Source organism: Coenobita brevimanus, chromosome 71 (genome assembly GCF_032717465.1).
Source record: "Coenobita brevimanus isolate Jiangsu-jjx chromosome 71, ASM3271746v2, whole genome shotgun sequence".
Classification (NCBI taxonomy): domain Eukaryota; kingdom Metazoa; phylum Arthropoda; class Malacostraca; order Decapoda; family Coenobitidae; genus Coenobita; species Coenobita brevimanus.
The window spans coordinates 51,754,925-51,781,699 of record NC_137024.1 but is presented as its reverse complement, the minus strand read 5'-3'; the positions used below and the strand labels follow the sequence as shown (position 1 = coordinate 51,781,699).

The 26,775-nt window shown below is 39.8% G+C and overlaps 1 protein-coding gene across 1 annotated transcript in view; it reads right to left on the bottom strand.

The window, feature by feature from the left end:
* Positions 1-26,775, bottom strand: part of Vps13 (vacuolar protein sorting 13C) — a 1,164,731-nt gene that overhangs the window by 82,883 nt on the left and 1,055,073 nt on the right. Inside the window, exons 70-71 of the mRNA XM_080277871.1 lie at positions 24,029-24,224; positions 14,623-14,740 (exon numbers count right to left, since the gene is read on the bottom strand). Coding sequence (XP_080133997.1) covers positions 14,623-14,740; positions 24,029-24,224 — 314 coding nt within the window. The remainder of the gene's footprint in view (positions 1-14,622; positions 14,741-24,028; positions 24,225-26,775) is intronic.

Sequence of the window (26,775 nt, the reverse complement as noted above, 5' to 3'; positions counted from 1 at the left end):
TCCGATTGGAAAGCAATAATTACCCACTAAACCACCAGGCGCCAAAATTTGGTTATATGGTTACCACCCAGCATAGTAAATGGTTTCCTGGTGTACAGGAAACCATTTGGCTTGTCACTCTGGCCTGAATGTCTTTACTGGCCAGGTCACTGGTAACAGGTGAATTGCCGAGACAATGGTGTGAGGGGGGGAGGGGGGAGGTTATGCGGTGTACGGCATTGTCCCTGCTTGGCATCTTGTAGAGGAATAGAGGAAGGTGTCCCGTGTATATGTACGAAAAATCACGTGCGAAAATTGAAAATTGTGCAAATTAAGGACCTTGCAATTGCACAACGTACCAGTATGTCGTCGGGACTGGCAAATGCAAAATGTTGCAACGTACCCATACATCGACGGGACGGGGCGGGTTAAACCTATTTAAGACCCTATTCACACCAATAATGGACATAAAGCATGAAATAAATGAAAAGGAACCAAAGAATAAGGAATTAGAAGTGACTGTACCTCAGCCAGGGTACTTACAGCATGTCTATGGCTGGCTTTTCTAAAGTTCTGGCAGTGGTGAAAATGCTCTTAAAGCACGTACAGTAATCCAGTGTTGTGCTGCATTTAGTTCTTTGCACTGTGAGTTATAATTGTTTAACACTGCACATTGTTCTTAACTGCACCATGCCAGTTTCAACTGCCAATTAGCACTACACAGTTACCGTATTTCGCGGCATGTAAGACGCAGCATTGTGAAAGACGCACCCTAATTCTGGCAGGGCAGTTCTGTGAAAAAAAAGTTTGCCCCAACCAAGACTGCAGTAAGGTTTCTTGATAAGAGCCATTACCACACAGATACACACTCACCTTTCAGAATCTATTCATTACTGATCATCAGCCTTTGGTTTCTTTTTTTTTATATACAAAGAATGGTACAGGAAAAGAAAACAATGCCCCTTCTTGACAAAACGTGACTGATATGAGCCACTATCACTTAGATACACAGTCACCTTTCAGAATCTATTCAGTACTGCTCATCATCCTTTAGTTTCATCTTTTATGTACAAAGAATGATACAGGAAAAGAGAAAACAAAACCCCGTCTTAACAAAAAGTGACTTCAAACCACGAGGCCATCTCAACTTTGTTGATAAATATGTATCGGTACACTGATATAAACACTGTTTTTAATATTTTATGAATTTAAAACCACAAATGAAGTCAATAAACTCTATTCTTTCATTCACTGACGAAAACATAAAATACAATGAATGTTCACATCAGTTCATTTATCCTAAAAGAACCCCGTCATATTCCACACCTGTTACGGAATTTCCTCACATTGCCTTGACTCAAGCACAATATCAGACTACTACCATCATTAATCATGCAATCTAACTAACCTGTAATTACCTCCACAAATATTATAAAAAGGTAGCACTTGTAAATACACAAATTACAATGTTTTACAACCAAAGTTCAATATAGCAAGGCTGCTTGGGAACAGGATAGACAGCTGTTTTTACTCTCTTCTCTCAGCATCACTCCTTCACTGTCAGCTATGTTTGCCTTGCAGCATCAACAATTAAAAATGCATGCTTCACTGATCATAATTTGCTATAAACATTCATTTCAAAACATACTGAGTATGGTGAAAACATCCATTGTTACACCTTAGTAACACTGCTGCCTCCCAGTCGCTAGACAGCAGTCTCTACCCCTTCCTCTCAGTATCATTTCCTCACTGTCAGCGATGTTTCCCTTGCAGCATCAACAGTTAAAAATACGTTCTTCACTGATCACAATTTACTAAAAACAGACATTCATCTCAAAACATGTCGAGAATGGTGAAACTATCCCTTAGCAACACTGCTGCATCCCAAGCGCTAGACAACTGTCTCTACCCTCTTGCCCCAGTATCACTCCCTTACTGTCAGCTGTTTTCCTTGCAGCATCAACAATTTAAAATGCATATTTCTCTTACCAGAATTTGCTAAAAACAGACATCCATCTCAAAACATTCGAGTACTGTGAAAACATCCATTTTTGGTCTTAACACTGCTGCCTCCTAGTCGCTATGGTACACACACACACACGCACACATGTACACACCAAATGCAACATTCGCTCGCCTCTGAAACATTTACATCTGTCAGTTTTGGAGTACCCCGTGGCTTTATTATATGCCAAAAACATCAAAATGTATTTGGTTCTTCAATATAAATATCATCACTTAAGAACATGAAACATCTTAAACAATTTATTCATCCAAACATCGTCAGTGCAAGACTAAAGGTGCACAGCACCAATGATCCTAAATTTTCCATGGTTGCATCTGTCACGTTCACCTAAAACCTATATTCATTTCATATTACTGACATGGTGAAAATTTCACTCGTCTTCAAATCCTGAGAATTCATCACTACTTCCCCCAAGTCCTGAAGCATCACTGGAAGTTATCACCACGGTCATCATCACTGTTTCACTGTCACTCTCATACAGTAAATGGTCCTCAGTACCATCCATTGAATTGCTTATACCACACTTCATACGACTTTAACTTGGCAATTGTTTTAACCGAGCACAGGCGATATTCAGACTTGGGGCATTTGATACAGCCCACATTAACCTCCTCAGTACATGTTTCCTGAACTGAATAAAATCATATGGCGAGCATGAATAAACTACCCTATAAAATACATTGCTGGGCTGAAGGGATTATAATATGCGGATTATCAGTTCCCTAGCCTGACTCTTCCCACTCCTACTTCCTTAACTACACCCACACCAAACTCTCACCTACACCTTAGGATTCTGGTCGTTTCGGCCGTAATGTCCAAAATGGCAAACAACTATACAACCTAACCTAACCAATTTGGACGTTACGGCCTAAATGATCCCCATTGCCGATCATGAGAGCTTTGCTTAGGCAGCAGAGGCAGAGAGTGAACATTGTCAATCATTCTGATCGTTTCGTCTGCTAAGAATACAGCAGAAATGGCGGACGCTGATATGAATGCCCATCAGGCACTGCTATTTCAGATATTGCATCAGTTATGCTACTCAGTGAATTTTATCCTATTTTCATAACAAAATACTGTAATTGGGTGTGCCCTGAGTTGCACAGACATTGCTAAAGTACTTCACTTGGCTGAAAAAGTGAAGCTGTAACTTCAGGCAGTACTGTTTAACGTTACAACTGTTTTTCCTGTTTTTCACTATTGGTATAATAAGACTGTTCACTTCGACGATACTCTTGTCAGGCATGAAACAAAATGTCACTAACAGAAGCCAACCATATGTGGGTGATTGAATTTCCATATGCGACGAAAATCAATTCTGATGACTTGTCAGGTTCGCTTGCCAGCATCTCTCCAGTATGACTGCTTTGCTAGTTAGTAAGTGGATGGCAAGGAAAGTGGTTATGATTGCCTTTCAGAAGGTTAGCAGACAGTTTACCAGTGAGCATGTTAGCTTGCTACAGTAGAGTGTACGCTAGATGCTAAACTGCTAAGTTGCTAAACCACTAAACCCCTTGACGGTATTGGCCAGTTGAGCTGAAAACAAACCGTGAATGCTTTGTGTTCTTGAATTTGCGTGTTTTAATATCTGCTGCATATATACACTCACAAAATGTCACAAAAGTAACTGACCTAATTAGGGTTACTGAATTTCCATATGTGACGAAAGTCTGTTTTGATGACTTGGCAGTTTCACTAGCCAGCATCTCTCCAGTATGACTGCTTTGCTAGTTACTGAATGGATGGCAAGCAAAGTGGTCATGATTGCCTTTCAGATGGTTAGCAGACAGTTCACCAGTGATCATGTACATTAGCTTGCTGGAATAGTGCGGATGCTAAACTGTTAAATTGCTAAACCGCTAAATATCTTCACGATGTTAGCCAGTTGAGCTGTAAACAAACCCGCGAAAGTTTTGTGTGTTTCTGATCTCGCGTGTTTCTTAAATCTGCTGCATATACACACTAGTGTATATTATTTTTAAAAATAAAATCAAGTCTGCATACTATAGAAAACACCTGTGGTTGCTAAGCAGTGAGATGATCATCTTTATAAGAGTTTCTTCTCAATGGAGCCAAACTAACCTGCCTTAGTCTAGCGGGCAGGACGCATGGAGATATTTTAAGGCAACTTTGAGACAAAAAAGTGCGTCTTACATGCCGCGAAATACGATAATCCTTTGCACTCTAAATTCTAATTTCTTAACACTGCACAGCATTGTAAATTCCCGTGTGGTCTAGTGGTGAGGTATTCCAGTTCATTCACTGTTTATTCACAAAAAATGAGCACGTGTGACTTCCATTGCGATAGGTGTCTACTCGCCATCTAAGTATAACTGTTGTTGGAGTGTTGGTGACAGGGAAACAGAGTTGCCAGATTGCAATGGCCACATTACCAAACTCCTCAATTTTCATTACCAAGTTTAACTTTTCATTACCAAATTCATAAAGCTAGCATTTCTTCTTCACTAATTATATATACAAGTGGAAATACATGTAATCACTCTTCTCATAATTAACAGCATGTTGATTATTTTCACATTATGTTGGCTATCAGATTAATCAGAGAGAGCAAACAATCCACCATCTCCATCCTGTGTATCCTCATACATGTGAAAAATCCGTTTGGTAATGCATTATTCTGATTCATTACCAAACAAATTTTTCATTACCAAATTGGCCCACATTTGATAATGAAAAATACCAAATGGCAACCCTGACAGGGGAGGGGGGAGGAAGGAAGGGGTGAAGGAGCCGTGATGTAAACCAGCTGTTCGGCGCCGCGCGGCAATTTCAAATTACGAGTGGGAAAAAATTCGGATTTGGGGGGGATTTTTTCTTTTTTTGACCATTTTTGGGTTCCAAAGGTCCAGGTCCACAATGTCTGGTATGTGGGGTGTCTGGAAAGTGGGCGTCCGGAAAGTACGGGGATTACACTACTTCCCACGCCCTAGAGGCAAACCGCATACGGTCATTCTTCTTCTTTGACAGTTCCGCCACCAACCCTAGATACCATCACCTTTGTTTTACCTGCATTTGCTCTCAAGCCCTTGTGCCCCATACCATCTCTCCACTTCCTAAATCTTTCCTCTGCCTCCCATTCATTCTCTACAATCAACACCAAATCATCAGCATACATCATCTCCCACAGGAGTCCATATCTGAAGTCATGTGAAAGGGCTTCAAGCAGCATAATAAACAACAAGGGGCTCAAGACTGACTCCTGATGCACACCAACATTCACGGAAAATTTATAACGTAAATCTCCATTCACTCTTACCTAGGTACGAGAGCCTACATACATAGCCATAACCACTGATATTTCTCTGATGATTTTGTTTCTTAACCCCTTAACCAAAGGCTTGTTTTGCTTTGACTTGAGGCTCCCGCGGGCATATTCACGCTCCGACAGACTCTCTAAAAATATTTGCCAAAAAACAGTTATTAGTCCTAGAATATTAAAATCAAACATGCTTATGGCACATACCTTCAGCTTTCTCCTGGGGTGTTTGTTGAGCCTTCGTCGAGTACCGTAGGACTTGTGGAGACCTCTGAAGTTGGGTAACAAAGTCTCCACTTTACACTTCCCGACAACTCATAATATGATTACCACAGCCTGATATTATCACTGGAAACACTATTCTATGATTCTCAAATAGTTTGGAATCCATACTCAAAAAAAAAAAAAAAAAAAAAAAAAAAAACACTGTGAAAGCAATGAAAACTACGAGGGCGTATGACCTTCCCACTTGACATCATTTGCCGCTGGTGTTCTGTCATTTATTATTCATAAAAACACTCACAGTTTATATTTCCATTACTATATAACACTTATATATATCTACAGTCTTTATCCGTAAGTTTCCTTCAGTAATAGTAGTTTATTGTCACTGTAGGCATTCAATTTCTCTTTCAGTAAAATACATAACACTCACTTTCTCGTTCTGTATACTAACGTTGAGAGTGAATGTCACTTTCACCTTCACTCTCATAACTCATAGTATTCATACATACTAGAGTGAAACTTTCACTTTCATTACCCCTAGTATATATACTCGTATTCTTATAATACTACTCATTTACATTTCTAATTACAATCTCTATTTTATTTACATTATTTACATTTCTATTTTATTTACACTGCATTAGGCACTGTCACTTGCAGTAACTTATAAAACTAATTTCCAATGTTCACTTATATTTATATTCACTGCTTTCACTTGCTGTTTACACATTATTTACACATTATTTACAATTCCACTTGCACTGTTTTACTCACCAGAAATATTGTAGTCACTCTCTATCATTTGTCAGCCCTTTACCTCTTTCCACACGAGGTTTAGTAAGGGGTAGAGGTCACAGGGCCCTTTGCATGGGGCTAAAAAGCGGCGGAATTTAGCAGGCGCGAATCCGAAGTATTTTCACCTTGAAAAACGACAGTAAACTGATACTGGTGGGCCGGGGTGGCCTACGTAGGGAGAGTGCATTACTGCCAATGTCAGCCTCGTGAGAGCTGCTAATATATAGCTATGAAATGATTGGCAGGAAATCTAGGCAATACATTATAAATTAGGTAGTTCCAGGTGAATGTAAATATCACTTAGGCTTCTCCTTTCCCTCCTTATATATATATTTTTATATGAGAATAGATTATACGGCATATTTCATGGAGAAATAAACAGCGAAAATTAGCAAACGAGTGCACATGAGGTGTTGTCAGGTGATAATTAGCCAATTCCAGGTGTATGGCACTATCACTTACTTTATTTCTTTTTTTATTTGGTACAAGAATAGGGCATAGGGCTTATTTCAATGGATGAAATCAGTGGAAAATTCCAGGGAAGATTTACTTAGCGTAGCACGGCCGGGCAGGTGAGAGGAAAGGGTAATGGAGGGGAGGTAGGGAGGGGAGTCAAGAACGGGGAGAAATGGCTAAATTGTCAACAATGGATGGGAGTACAGATGAGATTAGGAGTGCTGACTAGTGTTGGACATTGGTAGTACTGATAGATGATACAAGCCACCACTTGAAAGCCTGGGCAAATTCAAAATAACGCAGAATCACAAAAGTGACGCCCTGCGGTATGATCCCTTGCTCCCAAGCGTCACGAAAGTGACGCTCCACAGTTAAGGGGTTAACGATTTTTACTGAACTGTGTTCACTGTGTGGAAAGCCTCATTACACTGCCGAATGAGACGTTTAATGCCGTTGGTGATCCGTGGTGCATCAGAGGGATGAATTTCACAAATTTTTTAATGGGAAAATGTTATGTAAGGCATGAGCAAAGCAACTGTGATAGTTGATCCATTTGGTATTCACATCTCAAACTGAAATGATTTCTACCCATGGGCAATGCATAATCCAGATGCCAAAGTAATGTAGGGCTGAGCCCATTAACCCTTAAACCGCAGGCTTGTTTTGCTTTGACTTGCGGCTCCGGCGGGCATATTCGCGCTCCAACAGACTCTCTAAAAATATTTCCCAAAAATCAGTTATTAGTCCTAGAATATTAAAATCACATATACTTATGGCACATACCTTCAGCTTTCTCCTGGGGTGTTTGTTGAGCCTTCGTCAGGTACCGTAAGACTTGTGGAGACCTCTGAAGTTGGGTAACAAAGTCTCCACTTTACACTTCCCGACAACTCGTAATATGATTACCACAGCCTGATATTATCACTAGAAACACTAATCTATGATTCTCAAATAGTTTGGAATCCATACTCCCCCCAAAAAAAACACTGTGAGAGCAATGAAAATTACGAGGGCGTATGACCATCCCACTTCTGATCGTTTGCCACTAGTGTTATCTATTATTCATAAAAACACTCACAGTTTATATTTCTGTTACTATATAACACTTATATATATCTACAGTTTTTATCCATAAGTTTCCTTCAGTAATAGTAGTTTATTGTCACTGTAGGGGTTCAATTTCTTTCAGTAAAACACGTAGCATTCACTTTCTCGTCCTGTATTCTAGCACTGAGAGTGAATGTCACTTTCACCTTCACTCTCATAACTCATAGTATTCATACATGCTAGAGTGAAACTTTCACTTTCATTACTCCTAGTATATATACTCGTATTCTTATAATACCATTCATTTACATTTCTATTTACGTTCTCTATTTTATTTACATTATTTACATTTCTATTTTATTTACACTGTGTTATGCACTGTCACTTGAAGTAACTTATAAAACTATTCTCCACTGTTCACTTATATTTACATTCACTGCTTTCACTTGCTGTTTACACATTATTTACAATTCCACTTGCACTGTTTTACTCAATAAAAAGATCATAGTCACTCTCTATAAATTGTCTGCCCTTTACCTCTTTCCACACGAGGTTTAGTAGGGGGTAAAGGTCACAGGGCCCTTTGCATGGGGCTAGAAAGCGGCGGAAGTTAGCAGGAGCGAATCAGACATACTCCCACTTTCAAAGACGACAGTGAACTGATAGTAGTGGCCTCCTGCCGCCTGGCTAGGGTGAGTGCAATACTACCAACTTCAGCCCTGTGAGACCTGCTAATATATAGCAATGAAATAACTGGCAGGAAACCAAGACAATACATAATAAATTAGGTAGTTCCAGGTGAATGTAAATATCACTTAGGCTTCTCCCTTCCCTCCTTATATGTATATTTATTACAAAAATAGATTATACGGCATATTTCAAGGGGAAATAAACAGCGAAAATTAGCGAACGAGTGCACGTGAGGTGTTGTCAGGTGATATTTAGCCAATTCCAGGTGTATGGCACTATCACTTACCTTACTTCTTTTTTGTATATATTATTTGGTATAAGAATAGGGCATAGGGCTTATTTCAATGGATGAAATCAGTGGAAAATTCCAGGGAAGATTTACTTAGCGTAGAATACAGTGTGGTGCCCTGCAATAATTAGATAGTTCCAGGTGAATGTAAATATCACTTAGGCTTCTCCCTTCCTTTCTTATACAGTATATATTTTTACTACGAAAATAGATTATACAGCATTTTTCAAGGGGAAATAAACAGCGAAAATTAGCAAACGAGTGCACGTGAGGTGTTGTCAGGTGATAATTAGCCAATTCCAGGTGTATGGAACTCTCACTTACCTTATTTCTTTCTTGTATATATTATTTGGTATAAGAATAGGGCATAGGGCTTATTTCAATGGATAAAATCAGTGAAAAATTCCAGGGAAGATTTACTTAGCGCAGCACGGCCGGGCAGGCGAGAGGATAGGGTAATGGAGGGGAGGTAGGGAGGGGAGTCAAGAACGGGGAGAAATGGCTAAATTGTCAACAATGGATGGGAGTACAGATGAGATTAGGAGTGCTGACTAGTGTTGGACATTGGCAGTATTGATAGATGATACAAGCCACCACTTCAAAGCCCAGGCGAATTCAAAATAACAGAATCACAAAAATGTCACCCCGCGGTATGATCCCTTGCTCCCAAGAGTCACGAAAGAGAGGCCCCGCGGTTAAGGGTTTATAAGTTAACGTATTGGATTTCTGTTTAAGCGCAAGAGTATGTTTTCGAGGACCAAAGGATCAAAGTAAGGCTGCTTTGTCCAAAAGGAGATAAAAGTACAGGTAGTAGATAAAAGTCAGCCATATTAGTCAGTATTAAGTTTAATGTGTTGTTACCATGTGTTGAAAAGCTACCAATCTGTGCTACCTAGAGGTGTACCTGAATGTTTGTCATGTCAATTTCATTAAAATCACCACATATGAGGAGCTTGGAGGAAGGATACCTAGTTCTTAGATTATCTGAAGTTTGGATGAGATGCTGAAGAGGTAGGTTACATGGGGGGGCTCATGGGGGGTGATACAGCATGCAGCATATGATGGAGGCCACATGACGGGGATGGATGAACAGTGACAGGGACGAATGGGTGGTGACACACACAGCCACAACGTTTCCACACCCTCTGGGATATCCATAGTCAAGGGTGTCGGACGAAGTTCCTCCCAGCAGAAAATGACAACACCGCCACCTTGTCACTCAGAGCGAAGGTGAGAGAAGAGGCTGTAGTTTGTGATGCTGATAGTTTCAGGGAAAATTTGTCAGGCTTCAGTAATGGCAATAATTCCAGGTGAATTGGATTCTATCACTGTACTAATTTCATCTAGTTTACTGAAGTGATATGATATTAGACAATAACACAGATGGAAGTTGATACCAAGTGTGGGGAATTTTGAAGTGCTTGTACAGTTTGGAACTTACAACTTTAGGGGACATTATTCTTGGTGGTCAATACACTGACTTGCCACTGAAAATTCCAAACTCGTTTATTTTCTGTTGCATGAAATAAATGCACTGACTTCAGCTTGTTGGTCACAGTGGGTGGTGGATAGCCATTACCATTCCTCAGGCAGAACAAGCAGTGGCGAGTGTAGCCAATCTAATTTGTGTAAACAATCCTGGTGGTGGCAGCCATGGGCAGGCAGCACTAGAATTTCCAATACAGTACTCCCGCATTTTTTGCGGATTTTTTGTCTACGGTTTTGCCCTCTCGTGGATTTTCTTAGCATTAATAAGTTCAACTAAAATATCCTTGAATATACAGAAAACAAAAAATTTGAAATTCCCGCAGCTTCCAATCGTAGCGCGGTAAACTCACGCCACCCTCTGTAGTCTGTCCCTTTCCCGCGGCCCCTCTGCCAGTGTTACCATATCTAGCATAATTTTATTCTTTTAGCATAATTTTGATCAAATATTCGAGTCTGGAATATTTTTGAGCATATTAGAAGTTTTAGAATCATTCTAGCATAATATAGAATGGAATGGAATATTTTTGGAATAATTTTATAAAACTACAAATCAGAGAGAGAGAGAGAGAGAAAGAGAAAGAGAGAGAGAGAGAGAGAGAGAGAGAGAGAGAGAGAGAGAGAGAGGGAGAGACGAATAAGGTAAGAAGATGTTTGAATAGTTGGTTACTTTCAGTTTGGGCTTGGTTGGGTTGGATTAGGTTAGGTTAGGTTAGGTTAGGTTGGATTAGGTTAGGTTAGGTTGTTTTAGGTTAGGTTCGGTTTGGTTCAGTTAGGTTAGGTTAGGATAAGTTTGAGCTTTGTACTTTACCCATGAAACCTAGGTTTTTCCGATGGATTTTGGTATGATTCATTCGATTTTCAGCTTCCTTTCAGTCGGAAATGACCATTTTCTGTGTTTCCCCCCCTCCCTATAACCTCTGATTCCCCAAAGATCCCCCATTATTGCAGGGGGATGGGGGGGGTCATATCTCAAAATCTGATTATTTCTGAAGGAAATGATGCTCAAAATCGAATGAATCACATCAAATTCCATCAGAAAAACGTAAGTTTCGTGGGAAAAAGCAGTACGGGCAGAAAACCGATATTTATCCTCTTACTGTATGTAGGTTCATTTTAATATTTTCATAGTAAACAATACATAATTGATATGTTGCACGAATATGTATAGAATTTTATCATTTAACTTCAAGTTAGCATAATTCATTTTTTACTTGGAACAAATTTGCTCAATCTAGCATAATTTTTTCATTGCCCTGGCATAATTTCGTTGTTTGGATATGGTAACACTGCTCTCTGCCCCGCATTCATCACTCCACGCCTGACTGCCTCACGTGTCTGTTGTACTTGTAACCGCAGTATGATACGAGCCTCTTGCCTCCCACTTGCTTTCCACATGGCCCCAGGACGTAAGCCAGCCTCACCAAAGGCTAATAATACAATTAGTAAGAACTCCAAAGTGACAAAACGATCAAGAAAAGTTATGACCTTAGCAGAGAAAATTGTGTTACTGGACAAGCTAAGAAACGACCGTGGGAGTGTTTGCTATCACCAGTTAATGCATCTTTTTATTTTGTACTGTTTTGTGAATAAATGTGTAGATAATTGTGTATTACAGTACGGTGTTTACGTTTTTCCTTCATAATGGAGTATGTGCTTTCAATCTTGTAAGAAGGTATTTTGGGATGAGTATGGAGGTTTCGGGACAATTCGCAGTCACAACAAACACAAAACAATTCGCCTTCATTAATGAAGATAGCTATGGGTGACGCTAGAATATAATTCAAAGGCAACTACAGCGAGGAAGAAACAAGTTAATTATTGACTAAAGGAGCAACTAATAAATAATATCCAGAACCTACGCTACTGAACATAGACTTTGCTGGATCCCCCTGAAATATAGTTATTAAAGTATTGATTAATTAATAAGTATATTGATAAAAGTATTGATTAGTATATTTATAGAATGGCGGGGAATCGTCCAGGGTGCGAATTGTTATGAAGGGGAATCGTCCATGTTTTGACGGGGAATTGTCTGACGGCGAATTGTCTCGCAATCAGTATGGACATGGACTGTGTGATGGGCAGCATGGTGGACACAAGTGTAAGATTCAATTGTTGATAGAGTATTCGCGGAATTGACTTTTCACGGGGGTTACAAGAACGTAACTACCGCAAAATATGCGAGATTACTGTACATAATTATAACCAGCAAAATCACCAACAACAGATTTCTCTGTTATCCCAAAATGAAAGTAACTGTAGGAATTTGAAGGAAAGGAATTCATCAATATAAATGAAATCACAAGTTTACAGAACAATATTTTCCCTGCTATAAATCTTTCATTCACCCTCATTACATTCATGACACATTCCACCCATTTTTTTTCTCAACCAGCACACCTACACCATCATATCCATCTACACTTCCCTGACAAAACAGATTAATGACAGACAAATGTGAACAATGATTACAGATAAGTTTTTATCATGGAATGGAGTAATAAGTGGTGTCCCCTGGGATGTAGTTTTGGCACCCGTAATGTTCCTAATACAGTACAGTAGACCCTTCTTATATCTGAAATTGGCACGCAACTTGCACTTCTTTTGTAGCTATAGTTAGCACACTCGCACCCACGGGCATTCCCACAACTCCGCCAATCTTATTGTAAACACCAATTAGGTTGTTATTTACGTCGTCGTTGCCCTTCTCGTGTTAACAACTCTACTGTACTTCATGGTGTAAGTGAAAAATGGCCCCCAGGAAACAAGCAAAGGATAAAAGCAATCCTTCTAAGCCAATGAAAGAGTGTAAGGTGTTATCTGGTGTCCTGTCAGGAGGGTCAGACTACACTCACAGCTTACCTACAGTGTCGCCACACATCTCGTCGCCTCACCACATGGGCACTGTAGGAACTGCACTACAGTCACTGTCGTGATCATACAACAATCATTGTCATCTATACAGCAATCATCATCGTCATACAGCAATCGTCATCATTGTACGAAGGTTATGAAGAGAACACCCAGCCTTTTGGTGAGTGTTAATATGTATTTGTAATATTTTAGGGTATGTTTTTTTTTTTTCCGGGATGTGCTTATCTTATGTGGAAATAATATGCCATTCTGTGATGATGACTTCAGTATATGTGGAATTTGCCTTCCACAGGGGTCTGTGGAACCTAACCCCGTGGATAACAAGGGTCTATTGTATATCCCATGAATGGCTTCAGTGATCAACAAGAAACCTTCAGGGTATCAAGATATGGCCAAAACCTTGGATGCGTTCAAAAATGGGCGCTCAGGATCAAGGTCAAGTTCACCAAAACGGTTGCCAAAGGTCAACTACTTTTCATCGCCCACCTTTAGCACCATTATACCTCATTAACGGCTTGAGTTTTCAACATGAAACCTTCATGGCATCAAGATATGGCGAAAGTCTTGGATGAGTTAAAAAAATTGGCACTCGTGGCCAAGGTCAAGGTCATCAAAATGGCTGTGAAAGATCAACTAGTTTTTATTGCCCACCATTAACACCATTACACCTCATGAATGACTTGAGCTATCAACAGGAAACCTTCACAGTATCAAGATATGGCCAAAATCTTGGACAAGTTTGAAAATGGGCACTAGTGGTCAAGGTCACCAAAATGGCTGCCAAAGGTCAACCAGTTTTAATTGCTCTCCTTTAGCACCATCATATCTCATGATTGGCTTGAGCTATCAACATGAAACCTTCAGGGTATCAAGATACGATCTAAATCTTGGACTTGGCCAACAGCATGTTCTGGTGGGTGATTAGCTTTCGCCTCTTGAATGTATTTCTTTCATTTAATATGCATTAGCTATCTGAGAAATGCAAAGACTGATTTCCATAAAGTTTTGCAAATTTTCTTCAAATTCTATTCATAGGTGACCTGCACCTTAGCCAACAACATATTTTGATGGGTGATTTGCATTCAGCTCCCAAATGCTTTCGTTTCCATTGTACTGTAATAATATTTTGTACAAGAAAAGCTGTGATATATATTTACTAAAAGAGAGATAAAGTTGCACAGTAACATATTAATGGAAAATAAAGAGAGGGAAAACAGTCAGACCAATGTCACAGGTAGTGCTGTGCTGAGATGGTGTCTGAGTGGATAATAGGAAACCAATCTGAGATTCTAAATAGGACAAATTTTCACTGAGATTCATCATGCAGTTTTTGGTGGTACAGTACTGACTAGGTCATTACTAACTGCACTAGTCGGTAATGCTTGATGCCAACAGCAGCTAAGAGGTTAATATCTCAGCTAATTTTTTCCTCATGCGTGTCTTATGCTACCTTACCATATTCTACTGTATACTAACCAATGGTGCCAGTAATGCGAGACACAGCTCCAGCTGCTCCACCCACAGTCTTGCCAATGAAACTCCCCACTCCATACAACATTCCTTCTGCAAACTCCCCTGGGCCTTCAACTGCACCCTGAGGACATCAAATATTAGTAAAATGTGTATTGCATCTAACAAAGGTTAATGGAATATTATCATTACAAACAGTAAATGTACCGTATTAATTTTCACTGCAACATGCATTTCATCTACAAAATTTTGGGATTCAAAAAAAGGCTCAAAATTCTTATTCCCACCACCCATATATGAAAGAAAATGAGTAAACAGAATTGCTATACAGAAGGCACCCAGTGACATGTGTCATATAAAGAAGACCCTCATTGAATGATAAAATGGTATGTAATGAATCACGTATACAATGACAAAAAAGTTAGGACCTCTTTTTGATATATGACACAAGTTGTGTTTATACTGTACAATGACTATAATCTTGTACAAAGCTTCAATACTGGTCTATATATGATAGATCATTTCATTTATACAATCGCCCTCATGCAAGTTTAGTCATTTGGTTCTTCAAAGATTGTCTTTCTACTCTACTAGTGGGTGTGTTAGTGTCAGAGTTCAAGCAGCAAGGGAAGTGCACTGACTTGAAATAACTACCAGTTTAGGACAGCTGGAAATGTGTCTGTAGACTTATTTTTGTGGTACAGTTTAGGAGAACTGGAAACATGTTTGTAGCCTTATTTTTGGTGGTACAGTTTAGGAGAGCTGGAAACGTGTTTGTAGACTTATTTTTGGTGGTAAACAGAAAGTGAAGTGCAGTGCAGTGAAATAACAGCCACTTTAGGTGATTTAGAAACTTGTTTTTAGATTTTGTTGGGTGGGTAATCCTTGGCCAAAAACATACCCCCATTCCTCAAAATACAATAAATTGTTATGTGATGATTTTTTTGAACACAGCCTCATTGTAAAACAAATGCATGCCACATCCCTTTGCTTAATTTATATGGCAACTAAACTATTAGCTAAATCTTAATACAGGTGCCCCTCATAATGCAATGAAGTTGTGTTTTTGAAAACCAGTCATTATCCAAAACATAAATCAGAATGATTTTAATATGGGTACGGATGGTGATACATCAGATGGCCAGCCAAGGTTGCCCTTATGTGACTTTACCAACCCCAGTGAAGTCCAAATCCAACCTATCTGAAGTTCATATTCATATAAATGACCCCTGTAAACCACAGCACATATATTACTGAGCATAATACATAGTGAAATCATTATGTGTCAGAGCACACACAGTCCACCTGATACAAAGTAAGCAGCTGTTTGGAGTATCCAGTGCATTACTATTATTGTTTACATCACTCAAGTTTTGTCCCTTTAGATGTGAAAAAATATAGAGAAATATGTACAGTATACTGTATATACTGTATATATATATATATATATATATATATATATATATATATATATATATATATATATATATACTGTATGTATGTATACATATATATATATATATATATATATATATATATATATATATATATATATACATATATATACTGTATATATATATATATATATATATATATATATATTGTTAAGAAGGGAGATTTGCCAGTTAGGTAGTCTCGTATCTTCAAGACGTTTCTCGTACCGTAAGTTCCGGTACAAGTCATCAGAATTGCCAGTTTGCCTGTTGTTTGAGCGTAGTTATTTTGTAAGTTAAACATTCATTAATTTTTATGCTCTTTTTCTCAAAAATGTTTTATTTTAAGTCATTGCTTGTTAAATTATGCAGTTTAAGTTTGTATGGTAAATGATTTTGAGTGTTATGTAATGTAAGACAACACTGGCATGTTTTGGGCTGTTTACGAGTTGGCAACCGTTGCCCGTCGAGAGTAAACACGAAGTTTCGAGAGTAATGCAACCTTATATAAGATGGGGTAGAGATTGTTACAATTTTAGATGGGTTTTAGTTCAGTGTGAGTGAACTGCAGTCGGTTTTGGTTCAGTCTGAGTGTAGTGCAGTGTCAGTGTCAGTGAAGATTGTATATTTTTGGTACTTGAGAAAACAGTGGCAAACAGTGACGGGTTATTAAAGTTTGTAGATCACTGGAGCTTGAGAAGACAGTGAAGTGTAATAAGTGTAATTACTGTCAGTAAAGATTATTTTCAGTACTTGTGTAATAAGTGAAGTGTTAGCAAGCATTAAGTGTACTAACAGTAAAGTGTTGTTGAGCATTTAGTGTAATAGCAGTTGGTAAAGTGTGTATAGCTCCAGTGCTTGTGAGAACAGTGAAATTGAAAAGCATTAAGTGGAATTACTTGGAAAATAAAGACAGTGAACTTTAAGGAGGCAGTGCTTATTTTTTTCCTCAGCTGATCTTGTGTACTGCACACCTAAAGGCTGACCATAGGAAGAACAACTCACTGGGCAATGTCCTTCCCGTACTGTACTACTGCTGTTGGAGCCTGTGGCAATGTGGGACTGGGATGTAACACTGGTGTCAGAAATGTGGGATTATTTAGGGCTGCAGTGAGTCTAATCTTCGACATGGAGCAAGAAGGTGTCCAGACAAGAGGCCAAGCTAGACAGGAAAAGGCATCACTGGGTGGAATTATGAAACTATTACAAGCACTTGTGCAGACACGACACAGAATGAAGGACAGAAACAACGGTCAAATTTTTCACGTTTCCCTCATCCAATTTTCGACTTTTCATTAACACTTTCTAGTAAATTTGGTCATTCTAAGAATCGTTTCTTCTATGACATTTCTCTCACAAATTGATAATAAATGAGTTACATGTGATTTACTTCTGCCAATCACAATCACAGACGAGCGCGTGCAGTGTCCACTCACCCACACACATTTGAAAGTTAGTCCCGGAAGACCTAACTTTACACGTATATCTCATGCGATTTTCGACTTTTCGTTAACATTTCCAATTAACTCACCTTATACTTTACGCAATTATAAGCTTTTTTCTTCTATGACACTTCCGTCTTAACCCGTCACGTCCCGAGGTTTTCCGCACCTCCGACATCCCCCAGTCCCGAGGTATTTTCGATTTTTTTTTTTTTTTTGGCTAAAACCTTCGCTTTTGGTGAGAAACATCGAAAATTCATAGAGAAATCGCTCACCTGAGGTTTAAAGTGCCCAATCCAGGTAGGAGTTCCTCCTTACCTGAGTGGGTTTTCTAACATGCTGGCACCAAAGAAAACGAGTTCTATGGGAGGGTAACTATTTTATCCACTCATAAACGGTATTTATTTATTTACTTGGTACGAATGTATATGTAGTATGACAGTATATTGGTTTTCAAGCAGTAATAAAGGCATTATAAGCACTGTTTCACTCACTAACTAATCACCATACCTGACCTATTTTTGCCACACTACCTGATCATTATTTCTGGCTGTTTCTTCTTCTAATGCTATGTAAACATTGTCCTCCACATTGTCATCGATTGGGGAATCACTCTGGCCCTGAATAACTTTACTAGCCAGGTCACTGGTAACAGGTCCTTTGCCAAGACAATGTCGTGAGGGGGGGAGGGGGGAGGTTATGCAGTGTAAGGCATTGTCCCTGCTTGGTATCTTGTACAGGAATAGAGGAAGGTGTCCCATGTATACATACGAAAAATCACGTGCGAAAATTGAAAATTGTGCAAATTAGCGACCTTGCAATTGCACGACATACTGGTACGTCGCCGGGACTGGCAAATGCAAATCGTTGCAACGTACCCATACGTCGATGGGATGGGGCGGGTTAAATCAGCCGTTGATGAGTTATGCAATTTACATTGTTATTATTTTCTATGGAAGAGAGAGATTTTCCCTGCCGTGGTCAGACAGTTGTGTGTATTCGCTGGTGTGTGTTATGTGTGTGGGTGGATAAAGCACAAGCATAGCACATGGTTCAGCCAATCACAAAGTAGGATTTCAAATGCCCCACGCTAGGGCCCGCAAGGTTTGAAAGTCAGTTTTTCTCCAACCAGGGACTGGGATGCCTGCAAAATTTATTACTTCACTGCTATTTCACTGTTCTACCAGCAAGAAGATAAAACTGTAGCCATTGTGTGATTGCATGGTATTTTACCATCAACAGGAACAAAGTACCCAAATCAAGGCAAAAGTCTTACTTTACACGAGGATCAGAAAGTGTTGCGCTGTCGCCCGTCACCAGTTGCCGTTACAACTACAGACGACTTTTCAGATGAAGACGAGGAACTGTAAACCACTAGGTAAAGGCATTATTTCTTATTTACACCCAGTTAAGTTAGGTTAGATGAGGTTTGGCTAATGTCATCGGGGGTCTGGGGGACAAAGCCCCCCAGTTAGGAAGCATGACCAGGCTGGGGGGTCTGGGGGGAAACATGAACGGCCAATTTATGCTACCGTAGGTAAAGCCATTATTTCGTACTTACACCCGGTTAGGTTAAGTTAACTGAGGTTTGGTTAATGTCCCAGGGGGTCTGGGGGACGAAGCCCCCCAGTTAGGACGCACGGCCAGGGCTGGGGGGTCTGGGGGGCGAAGCCCCCCAGTTAATAAACACAAGCTCCCTAAGGAGCTTAAAATTATTATTTTCCAAGGGATTTTAGTGTTTTTCGTTTGATTTTGATAACAGTTCCAGTAGGAAATCACTTGCTTTTGCGTGTTTCCCCCACCCAAAACCCCGGTTTCTCAAAGGTCCCCTAGTATTCTTCGGGGGAGGGGGAAGGACCGCAAAAAGCTATTTCCTACATAAATGATTATCAGATTCAAACGACAAACACTATAATCCCTTGGAAAAATAAAATTTTAAACTTTGGGAGTTCAGTGTAAATACGAAAATTCAACAGGTTATTTTCCTTTAACTTATAAAAAGGACGTTTCACGTGATAACAGGCATCCAACCTGAGTGTTCGCTGTTGTTTTTGGTGTTATTTTAGTTGATTTGGACCAGTTCATTCCACCGGAAGTCGCTAGTGGCGTTCAACAAAAACAAGCGACTTGCGATAGAAACGAAGATCAAAATCGATCGAATCAAACCCAAAACAACAGGAAACGCTCAGGTTGGATAAAAAAATTGGATGAGGGAAACGTGTAAAAACTGACCGAAACAACTCAAAGCACAGTTACAGGCCCAAAGTGAAGAGCTCAGGAACAAATTTAAAGAACTGTTACAAGAACAATTACAGGTAGAGAAGAAAGAACTCAAAGAACAATTACAAGCACAAACTGATGAACAGAAAAAGCTCAGAAACGAAATAAAAGAACAACTACGAGCACAGAACGAAGGACAGAAAAAGCTCGAAGTACAATTACAGGCACAGAAGAAATAAAGAACAATAGCAGGCACAGAATGAAGAACAGAAAGAAAGATTTGAACAACTTAAAGAGGCATTACAGTAGCAACAGAGGGAAGTACAACTGAGGGTGCAAGGACAGCCAGACGCATTCATGGGGGAAATCAAGGAAAAACAGCAACAGCTTAAGGAGGAAGTAGATGCCAAACTAGAGCAGCAGAAGTATGAGGTAAGCAATAATGTGACAGAGTGCAAACAGAATGTAGACGACCAGTTGAAGACAATTAGTGAGGAAATAGTGAAGGAGTGCAAACAGCATGTGGACAACCAGCTGCAGATCAGTGAGGAAATAGTGATGGAGTGCAAACAGCATGTAGATAACCAGTTGAAGCATGTAGTCGACCATGTTAATTAGTGAGAAAATTGAGGTTGCAGAGAAATATTGCATTGCTGAGCCTGGTAAAATATATGGTAGAATACTCACTGACAGGGTTAGGCATATTACAGAGGAGCTAGTTGGAGAAGAACAAGGGGGATTCAGGAAGGGAATAGGGTGTGTAGATCAGATATTTGTTCTAAGATGTTTAGTGGAGAAGTATCTAGAGAAGGGAAAGAAAGTGTATGCTGCCTTCATGGACTTGGAGAAAGCTTATGACAGAAGAGATAGGCAAGGTATGTGGAAGGTATTAAGAATATATGGAGTGGAGGGGAAATTGTTGTGTACTGTGAAGAGTATGTACGAAGGAGCTAGGGCTACAGTGTGAGTGGATGGTGAGCTGAGTGAGTTCTTTGATTTCAATGTGGGACTGAAATAGGGTTGTGTGATGTATCCATGGCTGTTTAATATATACATGGATGGGGTTGTAAAGGAGGTGCAAGGTAGGGCAGTGGATGTGGGGGTGGCCCTGATGAATGAGGGTGAGATTTGGAAGATTCCAGTGTTGCTGTTTGCTGATGATACAGTATTGTTGAGTGAAGATGAATGGGAGTTGCAAGGTTTGGTGAATGAATTTGGGACAGTGTGTAGGAGGAGGAAGCTGAAAGTTAATGTAAACAAAAGTAAAGTAACGGTGTTTGAGAGGAATGAAGTTACAGAATGTACAGTAAGATTGGATGGTGAGGATATGGAGAATGTGAGTGCGTTTAAGTACTTGGGTAGTGTGATGAGTAAGGATGGAACTTTGGGGGATGAAGTGTGTGGAAGGGTACAGCAGGGAAGGAAGGTTGTTGGTTCACTGAAAGCAGTGATGAGGAATAGGGAGGTGAGTATGGAAGTTAAGAAGTCACTGCATGATAGTATTGTGATCCCTACCCTGACGTATGGAAGCGAGGCATGGACCCTGCAAGAGGGGAACAAGTCAAGAGTGAGAGCAGTAGAAATGAGTTACTTGAGAGGAGCATGTGGAGTGACATGGAGGGACAGGTTGACGAATGAAGAAGTGAAGGAACGTTGTGGGGTGGATGTGGATGTGGTTGAGAAGATTAGGAGAAATACACTGAGGTGGTTCAGACATGTGGAGAAAATGGAGAATGAAAGATTGACTAAGAGGGTGTATGTAGGTGAGGTGGAGGGAGGGAGAGGGAGGGGTAGACCGAGGATGAGGTGGAGGGATGGAGTTGAGAGGTATATGAGGGAGGGGGGGTGAGTTGGGGGGAGGGTAGTCAAATGGTGGGTGACAGAGCGTCTTGGAGGCGTTTTGTCTGCGGCCACCCTTTGCGGGATTAGGGTGTCGGGCTAGAGATAGATAGATAGACTATTCCTCACCCAGTTTCCACCCACACATCAGCTGTTTGGGGAACTCAGCACAGTAAAACCTCACTATAACAGACTAATTGGGGCCCAAGCCATTTCAAAAATGCGAAATTGGATAAAAGCAACATCCAGATTTCCCCCTGCTAACTCTGACTTTTCCAATATATCAGACTAGTCCAGATCACACCAACAGTTTTTAAATTGCTTTCACTACCACTGCAGTACTGTAGTGTATTATACATTCACTACAATAATCAAATGGTATACCATACAGTATATAATAACACTGTACTGTACACTGATAAACATAACTTTTATTTACCTTACTTTGGTAAACATAGCTGAAGTGGTCAGGCAGTCTGGACCACTTCTGGCTTCACTGGACTTCTGATACATAAAAATTTATTCTGGTCTGTTCCTTCAGTCCAATAAAAGTGAAAACCGGTATCCTGAAGTCCATTATATCGAGGTTTAACTGTAACGTTATACAATATTATTGACTGCACAATTTATTTAATTTTGTCACTTTAAGGCCCCCCCTAAAAAACCGTACTGTCATTCTGGGCTGTAATGCACAGACCATACTGGGGATATGGATGGTAAATTTTGACTCTTGGTGATGTAATGAATGCTCTGGTGGTGGGCTATTCCCTCCAACTATATTGCTGTTCATTTTTTAAATTCAATTTTCATCAGTTTAAAGTTAAAAATATATGAACTGTCATGGAAAACTGTATTGCATAAACCACAAAGAGAAGAATGATGGACACTTTGACACAAGGCAATGTAATAATTGTTTTGGTGGTGAGCTACAGTACAGTATTCCAGCTCAGTGTCAGCTGTTCTGAGGACTTTGCATTTTTATGGTACTCTTCAAACATATTACTCAATTTTTGCCACTTTTGAGCTCAAATAATATCGTCATTCTGAACTATAATGCACTGATCTCAGACAATTCTACTGCACTCAGGTTCTATGCCGATCATAATGTTTCTCCACCATGGCAATCCTTAAAATGGATGTGCATCAATTATTTACTGGAAAAGGGTGTTAAAAATTCTATCTATCTATCTATAGCCCGACGCCCTAATCCCGCAAAGGGTGGCCGCAGACAAAACGCCTCCAAATCACTCTGTCACCCACCATTTGACTACCCTCCCCCCAACTCACCCCCCCCTTCCTCATATACCTCTCAACTCCATCCCTCCACCTCATCCTCAGTCTACCCCTCCCTCTCCCTCCCTCCAACTCACCTACATACACCCTCTTAGTCAGTCTTTCATTCTCCATTCTCTTCACATGTCCAAACCACCTCAGTGCATTTCTCCTAATCTCAACCACATCCACATCCACCCCACACCGTTCCTTCACTTCTTCATTCGTCAATCTGTCCCTCCATGTAACTCCACATGCTCCTCTCAAATAACTCATTTCCACTGCTCTCACTTTTGACTTCTTCCCCTCTTGCAAGGTCCATGCCTCGCTTCCATATGTCAGGGTAGGGATCACAATACTATCATGCAGTGACTTCTTAACTTACATACTCACCTCCCTATTTCTCATCACTGCTTTCAGTGAACAAACAACCTTCCTTCCCTGCTGTACCCTTCCACGCACTTCATCCCCCAAAGTTCCATCCTTACTCATCACACTACCCAAGTACTTGAATGCACTCACATTCTCCATATCCTCACCATTCAACCTCACTGTACATTCTGTGACTTCATTCCTCTCAAACACCATTACTTTACTTTTGTTTACAATAACTTTCAGATTCCTCCTCCTACACACTGTCCCAAATTCATTCATCAAACCTTGCAACTCCCATTCATCTTCACTCAACAATACTGTATCATCAGCAAACAGCAACACCGGAATCTTCCAAATCTCACCCTCATTCATTAGAGCCACCCCTACATCCACTGCCCTACCTTGTTAAAAATTGGTGATTATTAAAATGAAATAATACCATACACTGAAAGATCACATAACAAAGGGTGTCTGTATTTTAAAAAACATCCACAACATTACTTTACAAAAACCTGTGATATGATGATAGAATAAAAATTAACTGAACTGCAAAAGAACAAGAATATAAGCATGCCCTGTGTTTAATTTTTATTTTTAATTTTTTATCGGAAAAGAAAACTTGGCTTAAATATATTCCCAGCCGATATGTGTACCACCTAAATTACAATACCCATTTTCACAGGATGTGTTCCTTGAGTCTGTCACATTACCCAACATTCTAGCCCAGTCTGTTCACACTTCATTGGTAGCTAGTCTGTGAGTCATAAATGCAACTACAGTACAGTATATATAGTACAACGACTGACAAATATAAGAAAATGTTGATATAACCTGGAATGGTTCATAGAAGAGGTCCTCAACGCCCTTGGTGAGTCCAACCACCAGGCCAAATGGGTTGCCAATGACATCAAGGCCAAGCACAAGGACGTACAGCTGCTTTATCACTTGGCCACGGTAGTGAGCAATGACCTCCTGAAGTAGCTGCCCCTGACTCAGCCACTGGTTCTGGCGCTCCAGGTATGCCAGTCTGAAGGAATAGTGAAAAGAATACTGAAAATGCAATACAAACAACATATTCCACAATGTAGGGCAATTATATACATGGAGAGAAATACAGCAATTCCCCACTTATTTGTCAAATTCAGCCCGTTCCCTTTTGGCTAATGTTTTTTTTTTTTTTTTTTTTGTACAATGCTGTACTACCCCCTACAAAACCCTATACTGGTCTCCCTGCCAATATGCAAAACCTGTCTCAATACTGATTTTCTGATGGCCACTTTTCTGTATTCATTATACAGTGAAACCCAGGTAAGTCGACCCTGCAAAAATGGAATATCCGGTAAGTCAAACTCAGACAGAGTCTTGCCACTTTGCATGAAGTTCCCACAAATTTGGGAAAAATTGGCCTTTTGTGGGAAAGCATTTCAGCCGTTAAATCTGTGGGAATTTTATGCCCATGTGGGAACTTTTGTGGATATTTAATCTTTTGTGAGAATTTTGTGGGAAAATAAGCCTGGTAACATTGCCACAATGCTAGGGGCTGGTAACCGGTAAAAGGCAGACACACAGTCTGGTTGGGTGAAGTCACGCCCTACTTGCACTGTCGCATATTTGGACTGTTTCACTTTTGCACTTCAGTTTACTGTATTTCAAGTGGCATACGCATGATCACTAATTTCAGCTCAGGAATGCCACCTTTCCACCCCTATATACCCAGGGAAGAAGAGAGGGGGGAAGGAAATGAGCTCCACCTGCCTGTACTTCTGCCCCAACCCTATCCTATACTCCTATATATCCCTGCCGCCACCTGTCATTCTTAACTGGCAGTTACATCTCAAGCTGACCTGATACTTAACACTCCTAGTCACACTACTAATACACAAACATAAACACTCTAGGATATGTAAATAGGATATAACATGAATATGAACATGCTCCAGCAAGAAATTAATGCAATATAACATTGACAGTAAAACAAATACATTAACAATAGCCATCCCAGGCCTCATATGTTGGGTGCTTGCGTGTTTCTGTGTGTATGTGTGTATTTACCTATTTGTAGTATACAGGAATTGAGCTATGCTCGTGTTGTCCTGTCTCCATATCCACATTTATCAAGTCTACCTTTACACACATGAACGTTTTTCTCATGCACCACCTCTTTGTCTAAGTCGTTCCAAATATTTAGGTATTTTCCTAATATACCTAATTGTGATATACACAGAATGTACTATGCTTGTGGGTTTCCAGCGCTGTTTCTCAATGAGTCAAATTTAGCTTTAAACTCATTTAAATTTTTAGACTGGACGATCTCTTTGTCCAGGCTATTCCATAAGTCTATACTTCTGTAAGGAAAGCTATATTTCTTGATATCCTTCAAGCAGCTTGACTTTTTCAATTTCATTCCATGTCCTCTTGTTGCTCTCTTATCCCATACAAACAGATCATCTTTGTCAATTTTATCTACTCCCACCATGGTCCTGAACACTGCAATCATGTCTCCCCTCTTTCTCCTTTCCTCTAAGGAAGGCAAATCCAGTTTTTCCAGCCTCTCTCTGTATGACAGGTCTGTCAGACTGGGAACCATCTTGGTTGCTGTTATTTGTATTCTCTCAATCTTGTTTATAGCTTTCTTTTTGTGTGGGGACCACACTACTGCTGCATATTCTAACCTGGGGCGGATCATGGCCACTATCTATTTTTTCATCATCTCCTCATCCATATAATGAAATGCTACTCTTATGTTAGTCAAGAGTTTATAAGTCTCTTCAACTATCTTGTTAATGTGCTTTTCTGGTGACAAACTATCTTGGACCAGCACTCCCAAATCTTTCTCTTCTCTCCTTTTTGTGATTAATTCATTACCCAACAAATATATATATGAGGCGCTCCGAATAAGAAGGGTGAAACGCGCCAAAATAAAAAACGTCAGAAAACGCAGTCAAACTTCGCTCAACTTCCAATAACCATAACTTCGTTATATACTAAGATAGAACATTGCTTTTAGTCTTAAAATGAGCGTGAATCATTGCCGATCATGACACTGGTATTTTTGTTTCGCTTGAATGTAACTATTAAGAACAGGAAAGAGAAATATTACGTTTTGTTAGCATCATCTGTTATGGTTTTGGAAGTTAGAGGGAAGTTTAACTGCATTTTCTGCTTGTAATGTATAAAGTATTGATGTTCCATCACTATTAATGATAAAAAACAAAAAAAAAAAGTAAGAATAACCTCAATAGACTTCCCACAATAGTGAATAATGATGATGAAATAAGAAGGGACATTTGGGCCGACTCACGTCACAAACGCTCCGAGCGATCGCTATGAATACAGCGCTGAGTACGCTGCCAGAACATCATTCTCAATGTCACTAAAGTTTCCTTCTTTCTTATTGTAATACTTTTAAAAGTATGGCCAAAACTCAAGTCATAATAATAATAATTACTAATAATGACACTACTAGTACTATTACTACTACTACTACTACTAATAATAATAAATTGCTTCCGCCAATATTCATTCTCGCGTCACTTCACTTACGTTTCCTTCTTTCTAATAGTAATACTAATAATTTG